Source organism: Oryzias melastigma, linkage group LG20 (genome assembly GCF_002922805.2).
Source record: "Oryzias melastigma strain HK-1 linkage group LG20, ASM292280v2, whole genome shotgun sequence".
Classification (NCBI taxonomy): Eukaryota; Metazoa; Chordata; class Actinopteri; order Beloniformes; family Adrianichthyidae; genus Oryzias; species Oryzias melastigma.
The window spans coordinates 12,445,674-12,463,754 of NC_050531.1; the positions used below are offsets into that span (position 1 = coordinate 12,445,674).

Consider the following 18,081-nt stretch of genomic DNA (forward strand, 5'->3'; position numbering starts at 1 on the left):
CGACTTTGATCTTGAGCTCTTTTTTTACATTTGCATGTAGTTTTTGTCGGGGCATCATCATAAAGGTTACAAAAATATATATTACAATCAGAGAAAAACATATTTGATAGTATTTAGCTCTTGTTAGATCTGAAAAAGTTGATGAGTATGGGTCACCAATATTTAGAGTGTGATCATGATATCATGATTACCGCGGTTTGTGCTTGGTAGGAATTAAATGATAAAAAGTGATTAACATATCGGAATAGAGCTGTGAAAGAAAAAACCAGGAGCAAGATTCACTAGATTTGCCCCACTTCGACATTTTCACTCCTGTTCATGTGTCGGAACTTGAGGAGGGTCACCGAGACCCCTCCTTCATGTTCCCTGTCCCTGGGGATGGTCACCGCTCATCTTCCTTGGCTGAATTTCCTGTTCTGGAGGAGTTCTCTGAATGTTTTCTGGACTTGTTTTAGGGCACCTGGGATCTGTCCTTTCAGGGAGGGGTACTGTGAGGAATGTGGACTTTGATTTATTTTTGTCACTTGTGCTATGGGTTTTGGTTATGTTCTGTTTTCAATTGTCCTTCAGTTACATCCGTTTCAGGCATGTCAAGATCCATAGCTGTCTTAATTTAATTTAATTACCTTGAAGTTTCTGGTTTTCAGTTCTTCCTTGTCAGGTCATTTGCTCTGTTCGTTGCTCCCATGGTTTTTGTCATATTTCAGTTTTTATTTATTAAATGTGTTATTCATCTGCAAGGTCTCCTGCATTTTGGGTCCTCCACCACCACTTCCTGACACTAGTATTGGATAGCAACAGTTTAGTGTGAACACCATATGCTAAAAGCCCATTCAAGAACACATCACATGCCAAGTAGATATCACTTTTGATTTACAGATTTTTCCTTTTAATTTTTTTTTAAAGAAAAAAGTGAAAACTTTTTCAATGTAACTAAATGTTTGTCTAAGCACTGTTATTATAATCTTAGAAAATCAGGTCAATAGAATCAAGTTTTAAGTCATTCTTATGTGAAACACACCAAAAATGCAAAACATGAAAAAATAAATAAATAAATAAATAATCCAGTTTCTGTTTTTGATTGAAAGAAAAAAAAGTGAAAGTAAACAAATCCAGAGAATTCAAAAGTTCTGTAATTTCATCGGTTTTGCAGTCCTGGTGGAAATGGATCCTGAGGCCCTTGTGCAAACGTCTTTATGCACAAACGGTATAATTAAAATATCCAGTACAGCTGTTCGTGAATGAGGCAGTTATGAAGACGAACCCAAAGCCCAGCAGAGCCGAAAGAAAAACAAACAGTGGCGCATGAGAGCTGCAGGGATCCTTTTCTAAAGCTCACTTCCAAAACCATGCTGAGAGTCAGGCCGTTAAATAGTACAGATGTGTTCCATCTCTGTGGCTAGACAAGAGGAGGACTGTGATGATACCTTGTCTAATGATGATGCTGGAACACACCACTGGGTTTGTTCGGATGACAATAAAAGTAAATCTGGAGGAGCTTCTTAGGATGCAGAAAATACCCCTAGCTTTGTCGTGACTGTGGGTCCACCAATCACAAGAAGACTGTTCCACCCACAATAACATCAAAATATGATCTTAAGACCTATAAGATACAATATCGCTGTGCTTTCACAGTGAAATGAATTGACCTGCACAAGCTGACATACCAGACATTATTCTTAGCAGGCAGTGTGCACTGAACAAAGCTATTCACACTTGTTCACTTGTTTTGTATGAGGCAAAAAAGAGGATGGAAAGATTTTTAAACTATGTGTCTGGTATTATGTCTTCACTAAATGTGTTGGTAAAGCACATTACAATGTGCAAAAGATGCAGGGATTGAGCCATGCATGTTTACTGGAAGGAATATCTAGGGTTTTTTTAGATAGTCTTTGTTGCTTCCATTATCTCAGCCTAAGCAGAAGCCCACAATGGAAAGGCATTGATCAAAAGGAGGTCAGACAGGGCTATTGAACCGCCTTCAAAGACATTCTGATTAGTTTGATGGTAATACCTTTCACATTCATCTTCCACAGCAGAGCAAGGCCCACCTCAGGTACTTCATGGATATACGCCATTTAAAGGAATAAAGTTGAGCAATACTGAAAGCAGCGATGATGCAACGCAATCTTAAGAACTGTCTTAGAAACTGTGCCAAAAATCTGATTTGATTTAGGCTGCTAGTAGTGAGCGTTTGTAGGTTCATTTGATCTTTTGAGGTCTGCAGGGAAAAGAAGGAACTACGAAGGAGTTGTGAAAAAATCCAAAACTTTACAAACATTTAAATATACACAAAATAAGAGATTACAAAAAGCTGTTATGGCTTTCTGATTAGTATAGTTAAACTGATTTTCATTTGCATATTAAAACACAATATTTGAAAAGATTGTGTATTCACATAATTCTGGCAGTTTTACAAGTGTTAAGTAGTAAAGTTGACAACATACACATCGAGCATGTGATGTGCTGAACGCAGGTTCTTGTATACACTTTTAGCATACCGTCTTCAAGCTGTCACCACCCCATACAAGCGCACGTACTCACAGCTGGAAGAGGCTTGGTGCTAAATGTCAAAATGGTGCAAATCTCATAAATGTTGCTCCAGCCTTTTTTCACAGCTCTATTCCAACATACGAAAGACTATGTGTCATGCAGTCAAGCACAAACCGCAATTATGATTTCTCCTTCATGATCACTTCTCAAATGGTTGGCTCTTCAGTGAATTAAAAAATATGCTATTTTTGCGTCACTGCCAATTTTGAGTCCCTGATTGGCCAAAGTTTAACTGGTTTAACTAGCAACACATGTTTAAGGAACACATGTTTGGTACATAAACACTAGGCATCTGTATTTTGTTTCATGAATGTGCATCCAGCCGGTGTTGCTCACACCAGACCATCACTAGACAAGAAGGTAGTAGCATAGAGGGGGCTTCTTTTTTTTTTTTTTTTTTTTTTACTGTTTACTAGGCCTGTCCACCACCAATAGTGGGATGAGGCTTGATGTGAAATGTTGAAGCAGTGCAAACCCTGGATAATCTTGTTCAAGGGTCCGCTCTATCCTGAACGTGGAACCCTGAAAAAGTGCATTTAAAAAGACTTTTCATTGAAAATGGTCACTTGAACACCTGTTGCATGAACATAGGCTAAGACATTGGTATTCATAAGAAAGGAAAGCTATTAAAAATAGATTATAAATTCTATGATGTCTAAAAACAAACAAAAAATTGAGGATCAATTAATTCAACACAATCAAAATGTTTTATATAATGTACATTACTATAATTTATATAAAAGTGAACTTAAGTAAGTGAGTAACTCCAAATCTGATAAACTCCTAAGTAAAAACAAATAGAAAAACTACCTAATGCACAGCAGTCTCTCCAGTCACATGCATCAAAGAAGTCATGTGATCTTTAATTTCTAAACTTGGCCTGTCCATATGGTTTTTGCATTTTGGACAAATACATCTGCTTGATATGAATAAATGCTCAGATTGAGCTCAAGGCATGGGTGATTCTATGTATTGCAAATCTATTCCCATATGTTTGTCAAGTCCCTGACAAGAAAATAAATTGAAATGTCAACAAGTGGTAATGAATGCTGCAAGTGAGCCAACAATGAGACGTATGGCACAGAATCTCCAAGTCAGTCGTATTTGCCAATATTTTAAAGAGCTGCATGGCTCAATTTGGATGCTTGATTAAGACTGCGGAGAGTTTTCAAAGTGTGAAAAAGACCCACTGTTTTCTGTCAATATGAAACTGTAAAAACACACAATCTCACCAAGCATTTCTGAATTAATATCTCACTACATTTATTCCCTTTTTAGTTGGATGGAATGACTTCTTTGAGACTATAAATCTTTGGTATCCAGAGTCATTTGATCTAAAAATATATATAATTAAAACAAACTGATGAAACACGTTCCATAATATTTATCAGCTAAAGTTTTATTTATTATGGGCAGTGCTTTTCATTCAACAGACTAGCTTGAATTGGGAAAACGGGAATTTGACTCGCAACAACAGTACATTTACCAACAGCAGGACAGAAGTTTAAATATAAAAAATACATTTATTACTAAGACAAATGTGTTTTAAGACGTGTAATTCTAGTCTAAAACATAATTAGTCTGGAAATAGGGACAGTTGGACTGTTGTAGCACTTAAATAGGATATATTTGGGAATAAAGATGTTTATATATTGTATTTTAAAGATAAAAAAAATATTGTTTTAGCAATGCATGCCTATTTTAAGGCATCATTTTTTCAATTACCAGAGCGATACTGTGTTCCCTTGCATATTCGCTTTTCTTTATCAGCGGTTTCACGTATTCACAGATTTTTTTTTTTTTTTCAGTCACGTGACTCTTCCAGTTTGTCACAAAAACCCAAAGTATTCATAATATGAAATATGTGCATCCAAAGGAGGTGCTGAGGTGTATCTCTGTTCATGGAGGGGAGAAGAGATACATAGCGGAGGCCCCTCCAGAGCGCGGAGAGGGAGCTCTATGCACCTGCATGGAGAAATGGCATCAGCTGACCCAGAAGTGGCCAAATAAATCTGGATATGCTGAAGAAGATAAACGTGGAAGTTAATTATCATCCAGAGCAGGTGTTCATTATTTGATGAGGAAGCTTGTGTTTGTGGTTTTAAGGCACAGAGAGACAGGGTGACACTCCTTATCTGTGTCATAAAGTATGCTGCAAGAGCAACCTTTTGTTCTGAATTAAAAAAAAAAATGATGATTAGCATTACTCCAATGTTCCAGAAGTGTTTTCGATGAGTATGGATCGGTAACCCTACTGAATACTGTATATGAGTGTTTATAGCTACTTTCAAGACTCAACTTATTTTAAGAAATCTTACTAAGACAAATTCCACAAGTTCTATCGGCAGATCTTTTCTTACTTACAACAATAAGAAAAACATCCTGTCGTCCAGATTTTGGATTTTCTTTTAGCATTACTATTTCCCAACGGCATTCACTTACACCAATATTTATTCCATTGTATTCCAGTGACAAGAACCTTTTCAGAGAAGACAGACACAGTTGCCATTTTTGTAACTTTAGTAAAGAAAAAAAAAGAAGGCACTAAAATTGTTTTACTTAAGAGTGCTGTTTATAGCCAAAACCCCATGATTTATGGCTCTCATTGTTTTTGTTTTTGCTGAATATGTGTTGGTTTTCTTTTATGAACTGAGTGTATGCGCATGCATGCAGCACTTATCAGTCTTACCTGTCTATAATTGCACACATGTCCAGGCTGACATTCTCAAAAGCTCCAACAGTGCCTTTCTCCACAGCATGCAAATCAGCCGGCTGGTCATCCACCAGGATTGCTTGCATACACCCTTGAAAGGAATGCTGGGAGGGTGGGAACAGTGTCTGCAAAAAGTAGCCTGAAAGTAAAAGAATATAATATGTACGTAAATATGGGAGTAAAGTGCAGAGGTATTTTAAAAAAAAAAGACTGAAAAATAGATTATTGTCTGAATTTGCTTTCATTTGAGAATTAAATCCTAATTATAGAGATAATTAGAATTAAAATCCTACTGTCAGAACGTGGAATGTGTAACAGAGATTCAAGTTAAAGAGATTATATTCTACAATCAAAAATGCATTAGTATGTATTAGTTATTCTCCATTTTGTCCCCAGATGACTGTATCCTTAATTTGTGTATTGTTGTGATGTAGATAAAAAAAGACCTTTATAAAGAGAGACTCATAGTAATCACCTGGATGCACAACATTTGATTTTTTGGATTTAACCCTCTGCAAGTGGTGAGGAACAATCTTAGTTCTCCATGAATTGGTGTGAAATGAACCCACAACCTCCCATATTGAGGGCAGACACTCTACCACTAGGTGGTTTAGCAGCCGTTGAGCTGGTTTTACAAACATGAACCTTCACCAGTCTTCTTGTTTTACAGCTTTTTCACAAGGCCCATTACCCATAAGACATGTTCCGAGGCTCCTGTGGGCCAAACCCCATACACAACTTACAATGTGTTATGAGATACAGCGTTCTATGGCCCGTTTATATGGACCAGTGGGCCTTGACTGCTCTGGGGACGAGGGAAGGACAAAACAGTATATGCATATGGAGTGGTCCACACGCTTCCTTATGATTTACAGAAGTTAAATAGAACACAAACCAATACATATTTAATATAATGTTGGGAAGGTGTGTGGAGATACTTTGAAGTAGCAAACATGTTTACGTCAACAGCGTACAGACAGTCACTTATAATGGAGATGAGACCCCCCCATGCAGTTAAGTCATAAAACCTCAGTCAATGACATCTCCATCATTGTGATGTTATATGCTGTCATGCTCTCCAGCTTGCCCATCAGCCTCAAGGCTAAAGCATCAGGAAGGCTGATTGGTGTGGGCGGAGCTGCAGGGTGGGGGCCATATGCTTTGTATGTGTGTGCAATACGTATGGAAGTTGTCTGATTGACGGACACAAAAAGAATGCAGTGACACAATGACATGTGTGTATGAGGCCAGGTTAGTCTCATAATTTGAAAATGTCACAAAAATGCGCGCTCTCCGGTTCACAAATATATACTCATCCGAACACGTAATATACATTCACAAATGCACACATTTGTGTTCTCACAGTCATTTTTTTTATGTCACATCTTTTGATTTTCTGATTACCCTCTCCTGATAAAAAAACAAACAATAGCTAAATGTAAATGGATTAAATGTTCGACTATAAAACTTAAAAATATTATAGAATTAAAAATAAAAAACAAAGGGTGATGACACCTCCAGCCTGCTGACAGCCCTGAGCGAGATTAGAAGAACACTAAATCAGATACTCTTCTGACAGCCCAACATTTGTTGATTTTTATTCATCCAGTAAAGATCTACAGAAACGATGGTACCGTAAGTACTTTTTAACAAACGCTAGCCTTACATTGTTGCTACAGAATAAAAAATGCTTCTTCTGGGCTGCAAATCAGTCACAGTCTGCAGATCGAAACTTGTTTGTCTTACATTGTGCTGTTTTTCTGTTTTAAAATATAGATTTTTGCAGTTGTGCTATTTTGCCTTTTTAATATTTTAGTAGAAATATAAGAGAAGATGCTTTGTATTTTACACTACCACTAGAGCTATTAGATTTAAAAACAGATTTTAGTTATCAGGTTTACATGTCATGGTTGCAAACAAAAACCAAGAGTAGGAGAAATATTTTATCCGAACAGAAACAAATCATTGGGTTTATTAAAAATTCAGAATGGCATCGGGCTAAAAGTCAAGATTAAGAATGATAGGTTAGACGGATCAAAGTACATTTTCACGTCTTCCACTGGTAAATCACAGCTGAGATTAGCTGAAAGGTTTTTTTCTTCTTTAATTTGAAGTGCACACACAACATAACTCCCCTTAGACCAGGAACACCAACAATAATCCCCCGAGGTCTATCTGGAGCACTTTTTTAAAGCTCCCCTGTTGTGACCAGAAAGCCTCTTTTCTAATGCCCAGCACCAGCTCTCCTCCTTCTGGGTGCAGCACAGGCAGCAGCCCAGTCTGAGGCTTGTTTCCTGAAGAGGCACACTGGAAATCGGCCAAAATGTTCTGATGTGAATTATTAAGCAGTTACTGACGGGATAAAACTCCTGAGTATTTCCAGAAGACACAGGACACAATTGCCAAAATCAATGTCTGATTATCTAAACTGATGTTTGGATGAGGAAAGTGTAATTTACTTTAAATTTACTGCATATAAATGAGAGCTCAGACAGGAATTTAATACTTTTTTAAATCAGCATTTTCACCCTTAGAAATAAGTCAAATACTTTCACCCCACTAGCAGATTTTTTTAATTCTAGTCAAAGACATGTTTTCTTAAACAAGTATTGATTTGGTCTTGAAAATTGTTATTTATAAAATTATTTTCCTTGTAAGTCAGAAAATAAGATTTTTTTTTCTGGAAAGAAAGGTATTTTTACTTTCAAAAGAGTCTGTTTTTTGCAGTATAAGATAATTTCAAATTCTATTTAAAGTTAACATAATTCAAATTTTTTGTGTATTCATTCTAAATAAAATAATTTCATGTTAATGAATTCTGTGGAAAAATAATCAGAATCAACCTATAAGACATTGTCAAAGTACATATAAATCAAATCGTATCATAGTCGCAATCTTGTTCTATTTATATACTGATTTACAAAACTATGACTAACAGTTATACATACTCTTGGTTCAATCGCGTTTAACACATGATATCTTAAATTTACAAGTTCTGTTAATAAAAATATAGTTTGATTTTTCTGGTTTCTGCTTTGCAAATTGCACACCTTAAATTAACATAAATAATTCACTCCAAAAACATAAACAGAGCACACTTTATTTAAAAGAAATGAAGACATGATTTAAAAAAAAAAAAAAAAAAGGTTTTCCATATCTTCAGAATGCTTCATGGTGCAGTGTCCCAAAATGGACTATTTCCTCATTATTTTAGTCCTTTATCTCACTCCTGCTAAAGAAAGAGCATGACTTCATGGTCCTGTGTATGTGCATCTCTGTGCTTGTGTGTGAGACAATCTGTCTTGCCTCTTGAGCAATTCAATTTGTGGATGCCTTATGTCAGTCACTTACTAATTTCTGTAAGTATAGCGTCAGGAGGTAGAAACTACTCCCCGTAAAATGGGCTTTGAGTTCAGGAGATTGCTTCAAATAAAAAAAAGAAAGAAAGAAAGCGCTTAGAGGAGAGAGGAGCAGTGATGAAGTGAAAAAAAGAGAAAAAGAAGGACGAGGCAAAAGAAGTGGGTGACCTGGTTCAAGACGTTTTATGAAGAAACGTTAGAGTGAATATAGAACTAACAGATGAAATTTTAAGAGTAAAAAAAAGCAGCAAATATTAAGCAAATATGTTAAATAAGAATATCAAAATATGGAACTCATGGAGCCTGTGTCAAAATAAGCTGCCCTTTAAAGACCAGCTCCAATAAAAATAGTGTTTTTGGTGTATTTGACATCTTCTTGTGGATGACATACAGTATATAAAGAAAGTAAAGAGTATTTATTGAAATTGTGAATCAGAAGCAGAGGGAAAAAATGCCATCAGAAAAAGCTTGTAGTCTCTGCTCAGCTCCATTCTGATGCACCCAGTTATAGACAAATACATCCATGTACGTCTTTGTTTTCCTCGTCCGAGCGGCATCTGGCCCAAACTGTACGGCTGGTTTGCTCCAATATTACTCGCCATTGTACCAGCAATCCCATCCAAAACTCATAGGCGAATTTCTAATGAAGTACTGTCACTGTGTAAGGGTTAAAAAGAATTTTGTTTTTGACAGTGTCAGTGGGCGCTCACACTATTTAGCTGTAAAGTTTGGACATCTATTACAATTCACTTTCTTTCTTTGTTTTTATTTGGTTGTTCTCAGTGATTTTTATTTTTCTTTTTAAATTTCTTTACTTGATGGCTCTTTAGGGGTACTTCCTGTATCCAGTGGACCCACCGATTGTTTTGGTTTGTTTTGACAGGCCTTCTTTTAAATTGGGAAAGTACTGTTAGTGGAAGACATATTTTTCTTCAATTTCTTATACATTTAAGATATACAAGTAAGATATACATTTGAATCTATTTGGTTCTTATTCTTCTTCTTTGTAATTTTGTTGGTTTGGTAAGGGGTGGAGCCAACCGTCTGTAAAAGATGACCTCTTTTCAAGATGAGGCCTCCTTTTTTGTTGTATGCCTTCCATGTTGCTGCAATGTTAGCTGCTTCCCTGTCCCACACATTCTCACTCCCAAGTCATCACATATTGACATTTGGATAAGGACCCCTCTGCGTCACTTTTTGACATTTTGGCGTCCCCAACTCAACTTTTTTTGACATGCTGGCTGTTCCCATTAAATCAAGGGTCTTCAACTGGGCTGTGAACTGGAACTGGTCCAGTACCGCGACGCATAGTGCACTGGTACCCGGAAACCTAACCCGACACCGGACCAGATGCGGTACTGGACCCCAACCAGTACCAGACGTGGACGCATACTGGACGTGAACCAGAACCAGAATAAGGTTAGGGTACCGGTTCTGGACGCATCCCAAGGACCAGTGCACATCCGGTAACACGTCCCGATGGTTACTGGACCCATCATTTTACAAACAGCCAGCAGGTAACAAAAATGACGAAGTTGGGAACACACAAAACGTCAAAATGTGCCGACTTAGGGGAGGAGAATGTGTTGCCCTATACTGTAATATTGTTCACAACAGATACATTTTTCTCCTGAAAAAAGGGCTTAAAAGAAGAGAACCTTGACTTCTTATGTGAATAGTAGTTTGTTCTTCTGACACTATATCCAAGAAAATGGCATTTTTTTATTATTTTTATTTAGACAATATACATCATAATCATAATTAAAAGACCAATGGGAATGCTTAAAATAGATCAAAAGATACGTTGAACATAAAGTCTTTTAAACTACCTGTCACCTTACTGAGGGCAAAACCTAAAAACTAGCCAATCAGTCTTTGAAACTGTGCTATAAACAGCAATTTGTTCCTGATTTTTGTGACACACCGATAGAGCAAAAATCATGGAATGCTGTTTATCCCGAGGGCTCCAGGAAAGCTTAATTCGCTTGGCCTCCTAAACTTATCAAGTTTAAGCGATTAGAGAGAATAATTGAGGGCAGGCTAAGGGCTAAACTATCTTTTGTATACGTGTGATATATTATTCTGTTACCTCTGTTCTGAGAGGCAAATTAGCCTCGGATGAGGTGGAATGTTTTGAATACATTTTCCAGATATTCCGTCTGAAGTGAAAGGACACATCCTGTTGTGCATGTGGAAATCTAACCAAATTGACCCCCCCTAAAAAAAAAAAAAGAAGCACCCACACATTTAGTTCATGTAAGTTCAAATGCCCACACTAACCTCCGCACAGATTTACATGACTTGAGGCTCTCCTCGTAAAGCCGTTTTAATGGGGAGGTAAAGCCCTGAATGGCTGATGAGAGAAATCTGGGTCATGAATTCTGATTATTGAATGAGATTTATGCAAATCAGTCTATTCGTGAGACCAAAGCAGGGCATTTGGCCATAGAACAACCTGACGTGCCTCATCTGTGAACGGGAGATGCTTGATTGAGAGTTTTAGTCTCGAAGCAGAATTAGTTGCATCGGCTCCAGGAGTGTTTCTCTGAAAATGTCTTTCCTAGCCTGTGAATCAGTGTCCTAAATATCGCTTTGTACTTCATGCCATAGTAATAATCAACAGTTTTGTATCCCCCGCAGTCCTCAAACTTGTGTTTACCACCAGGCTCCCTGCTCCACAGCATTCATTATGTCATGTAAAATTAACGAGTCAGAGCTGTTGCTAAATCCGCCCGCAAACGTAGCTCAGTCATTGGGGTAAAAAAGAAAAAAACACATCTGAATTTTCCCATAGTTGTAAAAATTCATGTAATTTGTATGGATGTATGTGAATACCTTATGAATCCTATCAAAGTATGTGGAGATATGCTGTATTTGTTATAGGCAAGCTAAAATAAACAGCATTGGTCCAAGTGTGAGGCAGTTAGTTTTTTCCCTAGAAATGCATGTGAAATTAGAGTCTTATATTTAGCAAGTTTCAAACTCTACATGCAGATTAGAAATGGCAAACGTCTTGAACAAATGTCTTTTTTTTAACATTAACAGCCACTGACCAACTTTGGCTATAAAAGTTTAACTTTTTCTTAAAACTTCCGCAGCTACCACACAATGTGTAAAGATTTCACTGCTACCTCCTGATTACAAATGTGGCCCTGTGTCCACCTGCCCAAATTGCTGAAAACTAGCAATTAGGTCGCCACGCCGTGGCATTCTGGGATATGTGACCGTAGTATAAGGCTACAGACACGTTCAATTAAAATGATAGTTTTTATCTGTCACCTTCCTCCCACCATTGTGTCTGTCACCCTTCCATAGTCTATATCTCTCTCTTTATCTTCTTCAAGGAGTAGAGACATTACAGAGTTTCTCTTTTCCCAGCCACTATTGATTCCCAGCTCTGCTTACGGAAATCAATAAATCACCAATCGGATTGGAAGGCTTTAAAAATAAAATGAAGTTTAAAAAGGAGACAGTAACACATAAAGGAACATTTTAAGTTGAATCATTATTTGGCACTGCAAGATAAAAAAAGAGCTAACATATATTTATATATATGTAAAAATACTATATAACTTAGATAATAAAAATAAACAAGACGGTTATGGATTTGAAGGTCTAAATTTTGCCTGCATTTTTCTAGGTAGAGAAGATCTTAAACTTACAGAATCAGGCCTAGCTTCCTCTGACTGTTACCTCTCCTCATCGTTGCAGCATTTTCCCTCTTCACACACAAACAAAAACTCGTATTCTTACACTCACACACACTAGTGCATCATTTAACACAGTGTCTGACACCATTAACCTGAAATGTTTCAAATTGTAACGGATTAAGGATGTTGTGTGCAAGTTCCTATAGTAGCTGTAAGGAACTGCTTCTTTTTGCTCTATTGAAACTCTTACAAGCTAAAATCTTGTGGCCGAGATGTATATTATAATGAATATAAAGTTAGACAAAAACATGAGTATATTTGTGAACTTAAAGAAAAAAAACACAAGATAGATTAAATAGAGGGAAGATTTACTGGCTTATTTTATGAAGCAGTCATTATCTCCAAATTACACAAAACAAAATGGGACAGCCGAAGTTTCTATAGGCCAATTTAAATACATCTAGACATTTTTTTTAAATAAATAACATAAATTATTGCTACTTTCTTAGTAGGACAGAGTTTGAGTTGCATCCTATTTAAACAACAAATGTGTTTGGACATGTTTGATCCATATACATGCAGTCTCTCTATATAGACTGACTTAAGCAGATGGAGGAAATTTATGTTTTGCATGCTGACCTTTGCGCGTTGTTTATTAGAGGTCCTTGGCTATATCATAGTTTACCTTAAGCAGTCTTGCTGATATTTTCAGTGCAATTTTCCATGTTATTTTTATTATTTTTTTTGTAGTATTCTTGTCTGCCTGACAAATGTGTGTAAAGTATGTAATGAAGGGTTTTACAGTATTAAAACATCTAGAACATTTGTAAAAAATAAAGCTTTGTGGATTTCATCTATCATGAGTTATTTTAGAACATAACTCCTATATTGACTCCCAATTGTTTTTTTATTAGATATTCCTCAAGTTTCTTCATTTCGTTGGCCCTCAAGCTCATATCTCATCAACAAATCACTAAACCCAAAAACATTTATTAGATTTTAGAAATCAAAACAATTTTCCAGAAATAGAAACAAAGTTGAAAAAATGAAACAAAATAAGAAACTAGAAAAAGGTAGAAGATATTACCGACTGGATGACAATGTTTGAGATTTAAAAAAGGAAGCATAAGGATGTTAAGCCCAAACTGTGGTAAATAGTTGATTTAACGATCATTCCACGTTTGTAGGGGGTGTGTCCAAAAGCTTAAGGAAATATATATTTTTGGAAGATATTGGTGAAAAGAATGTCCTCATCCAATCAGTGATGTTCCATAGTACCTACCTTTTTCTAGTTTCTTATTTTGTTTAAATTAGTAACATTTCATTTTTAAATCAGGAAATTATTTTTGTTCTCCTTTTTTTATTTTTTCGGAATTATGTTTTGCATTTTTTAGGAATTACTTTTCTAGAATTTTGCTTTGATTTCTAAAATGCAATGCTGTTTTTTATTAATCATTTTGTATTTTTAGATATTATAATCTTTAATGTTTTTTTTTTTTTGTTTAGGTGATTTGGACTTCAAGGCCACTGTACTTCACAGTCTGACAATCTGATAAACATTGAAACTATTCCTGCACTGACATGAGTCTTACTGCAGAATAAGTGATGCATTAATGTGTGTAAATTATTTATACAATTAGTCGACAATCATAAAATCTAGTCGTGCACCTTAAAAATGCAGAGCTGGCATGAGATGATGTTTTGCAGCTCAGGAGAAACTCTATGTACCCCCCTCTCCTTTTATTCAGTCATCCCTATGACATGTAAGTACCTTAGTAATACAGCTATCCAAGTCAAGCCAACAGAACACACCCAGATACATTTTTACCATTTCACTTGTACCAGCACAGCGCAGAGATCCATATGCCATACAAGACATGTACTTTCTGATAGGCCATGATGTTCCTCGAAGGCCTGATGTAAATGTCCCTCGACAATTCAGCCATGTGCAGTACTGCTGATTTTATATCCAGGGATGAACTGACCATTGTGTTTGACAGTTTACTGGTACAAGTAGCTGACGATGAAACCATTTGCAACTCTGACACTTCTCACTCCTCAAAATCTCAAGCTACTAAGTGTGCTTTCAGCAGTAATCTATTGACTGTTCCCTTTAGAGAGTGCATCCAGAAAGTGGAGATGTTCTGAATTTGGATGTCAATGGGTTCCTTATTTTTTTTGTCTTATCCTGTGTGTCATTTTCATGGAATCGTGATATTCTTATCCTTCTCTTGTTCTCTTTTCTTAATCTAGATTGACCTTTTTCCTAAACTACTGCTCTCTACATTCATTTTTGACATTCAGCTTGAAAAACCTGTTGATGCATGCAAAGCTGAGATATGCACTGAAACTTGTTCAGTTTTTCCAGGTAATTGCCTTATAATCATCATCATCTTCCAAAAAAATTAAGTTTTAAATTGAAATGGATTTTTTTTTTTATGAAACAAAAGAAACAAGCTAGATCTGCACACAGTGTCATAACATTACTACTTTGTCCATACAGAAAAGCGGAAATATTTCTAAATTTGAATTCCATCCAAGTGTTCAAGGTCCAGACTAAAATAGCTGACTGGTGTGTCCAAAAATGCTTGATTAGTTCCGAACTGAAAATGGAGTCAGAGTAAATAAAAGCCGTATTAAAAAAGAAAAAAAAAAAAAAAAAAGATATTTCAGACACAACCTGGATCTGAAAGTGTGAAACACTTTAGTTGTTAAATGCTTAACATTGCTTCCATGAATTTGTGGTGAAATTGTATTAGTATAAATGGAAAACACACAGTAGGGACATTGCTACAATGACCAAATGTATCAATACCTGTTTTTTTATGCTGTTTCTTCTTATGCAATAGATATTGGTACAATCAGCATTCAAGTAAATTAAATCTAACATGTGATTAACACAAATAGTGAAATATATAAAAATACAATCAAAATACAAAGGAAGAAGTTCAGCGGTCACTCCAGTAGTTTTACTTTACTGGATGGCTCGTAATCATTGTGGTAAGATTTAATTTTTACATTTACATTGGCGATACTGGAGTGAGCCTTACCTCCTAAGTGGTACGTTCCTCCTGTGTTGATGCTGAGAGGGGAAGTGGAACGCACTGCAGATGTTTCTTCGCCATCTACTGTCAACATGGCAAAGTTCTCCTTGGCGACCAAGCGTACCGCATGCCACTGGCCGTCATTGAGACCTGAACCTGCAGAGAGTAAAGTTGTATTCACAAAACAAGGAAAAAGTGCAAAAACTATTTGTGTAAAAAAAAAAAAAAAACATGTCTGAAGTAAACAAAGAGCTGCATTTAAAACCAAATTTTTATTTGTATCAGGGTAGAAGGAAAATTAATTAAAATACTGGGTGACTCTTCAAGAGGTTATTTTTTCTATTCTGTTCATATATATATAACAGCAGTAGAAGAAGCTCAGTGAAGGAGCATCTTTCTACCTGCATCACTTGTTTTTTTCCTTACTGACACTTGTGTATGTCAACCCTCCCACCATTTAACATTTTTTCCCCTCTTTTCCAATGCCTTTCTCTGCCTTGTCTTGCGATCTTTGATGCTCAAGGCTCCTGCATGTGAAATGTGTTGGGTTGTCGCCACAAGTCCTTGTAGGATGTGAGTGTGTGCTAGGTGTGTGACTTATGCACTGTCTTTTAGCTCCCTTCCCTCGTAGCTGTGCTCCATTAAATATGAGCGATGTTTTGGGAAGGGGGCATTACTACTGAAGCTGGAAGAGAACCCGACTCACTCTCATGATCTTCTCTTCTCCCAGTCTTACCGACACCAAGAGTTCAAGTCAGTCTTCCATCTTTGCCTGTGTCTCCTTCTTCTATCTTTATTTCTCTGGATTTCACTTTTTTTTACTCTCTTGTAAGTGCCTCTGTACTTATCTCCTTTTTGTGCCCATCTGCTGTACAGTTTCCATCTTTTTCAATTGGGTTTAGTTCACTGCTTCGCTGACTGTAATAGATCAATAGTAAGGACAATGCAGCAAAGTTCAAGGTACGGTCACCTGCAAATCACTCTCTGCAGAGAGCTTGCAGTCATGGATCTGCTTGCCAGTCAATACACATAACTTGGCATCCTTTTTGTGTCAATAAATTTGAAGTATGTGTAAAAGCATCTGCAAGCTTCTGTTGTTCATCCGGTGGTCGTGTCAGTTCGAATCTTCATCACATTCAACACCCACTTCATGTTGTTTGTTTCTTCCTAGAATGTGTTTTTTTCCGAGCCCGGCTTTCATATCAGCAGGGAGTTGGCAGTAATCAATCTTCATCAGAGGGGTCTGAAACTGTGTGTGCGCGCATTTGTGGGTGTGTGTCAGATCAAGGCAATTGCCGAAGAAATTAAGAGTCAAAATGGTCCCTTGCTAAGTGTGAAGATTGTGGTCATGTTCAGGGCATTTCTGGTTAATCACAGACTGACAAATGTATTCACACGTACAATACACAACGTAATGTTGTCTCAACCTTTGACACATTGAAAATTAAACTGATTTGTGTAAGAGGTTATGACCCTGGATGGATAATGCCTGATGTTACGCATTTTGAAGGGCTTCTGGTGCTGTGCAAGATAGTGCCAGAAACATTATCTAGCTTGTTGCCTAAGCAGAAATTTCCTAAACTTTAGGAAAATCTTTCAAAAATGTATTTTTTTTCGAATTATCAGCTTTTAAGCTTTTATTTGTGATCAACTATAACTGTTTCGCAGTTTAGTGTGCAAGATGAGCTTTAACTGGGACAGAGAACGTTGATCGTTTTATTCCTTTCACTTCAATAATATTAACAAGTGTTCAAAGTTGTATAGCTACACTCGTTTACCTCCAGAGAAAAAGCCGACAAAATGCTGTTTTTCTCTGTGAATTAGCTGATCACATAAGCAGTTACGGTATGTCAAAGAGAAAAAAAGGTCGAAAGCTTAAAACGGGGGTTCCTGTCGAGGACTTCCGGCCAAGGATTTCAGGCACTAATGGTGTTTTTTGCAGGGGGAGAGACTTCCGGCTATTGAATTTTTGAGCGCCATATTTTTTTTCCCTGGGAGCAGTCTGTGGCTGCAGCCATCCAGTAGCCAATATGAGCCATCTGCTGCAGCTAGACGCTCCCGCACTATAGTGTATATAGTGTACAGTGCTTTGAAGGTTCTAAGGAGGTAGAAAAGCAATAAATAAGTACGGCGTTTTTGGAGCATAAGTCACAATTTTTGCATAGCTTGGCCAACTTATAATCAGGATAAACTTTTATACGATTAAAAAAAACATAAATTGGCTCAATTATTAGTTATTTTCCCTCTTTAAACAAGTTTCCTTCTAGCAGTTGCTTGTCAGTAACAACTACTAGAGGGCACTGTAGGTGTGTGTGAAATTCTGTATTTGCTAATGACAGCAACACAGAAGAAGCAGCTCTGTCCAAAACCAAAGGAGAATCTGACCCCTTTCCTCCTAAACTTATATATATTTGTCTTACTTCCATCAAGCATGTGCAACTTATTTTAGATTCGTAGTCAGGAACCGCAGAGGTCAAACAAAGGAGCGAGGCAGGAGGGCGAGAAGCAAAGGTCAAAACACAGAAAATCAATAAACAGAGAATAATGCTCAGACTGAATGTTAGGGAAAATGATTCAAGACTTTGCACCGAACTGAGTGGCGAGCAGGAATATAAACAGTTTGCTGATGACGATGAAGAACAGCTGGTGAAGACAGGAGCGGAAGTGAGCAGACAGTCAGAACTCTGGAGAGGGTTCCCTCTGGTGGTCGGAGGAGGACATGGCAGGTTAGTCCGTGACATTTTTTTTTTTTTTTCTTCATT

At 36.9% G+C, this 18,081-nt stretch overlaps 1 protein-coding gene across 2 annotated transcripts in view; it reads right to left on the reverse strand.

Moving 5' to 3' along the window:
• cntnap2a (contactin associated protein 2a) overlaps positions 1-18,081 on the reverse strand; it is a 332,490-nt gene that overhangs the window by 116,603 nt on the left and 197,806 nt on the right. For both annotated transcript variants that reach the window (XM_024280015.2, XM_024280016.2), the window contains exons 10-11: positions 15,326-15,475; positions 5,243-5,405 (exon numbers count right to left, since the gene is read on the reverse strand). In XM_024280015.2, coding sequence (XP_024135783.1) covers positions 5,243-5,405; positions 15,326-15,475 — 313 coding nt within the window. The remainder of the gene's footprint in view (positions 1-5,242; positions 5,406-15,325; positions 15,476-18,081) is intronic.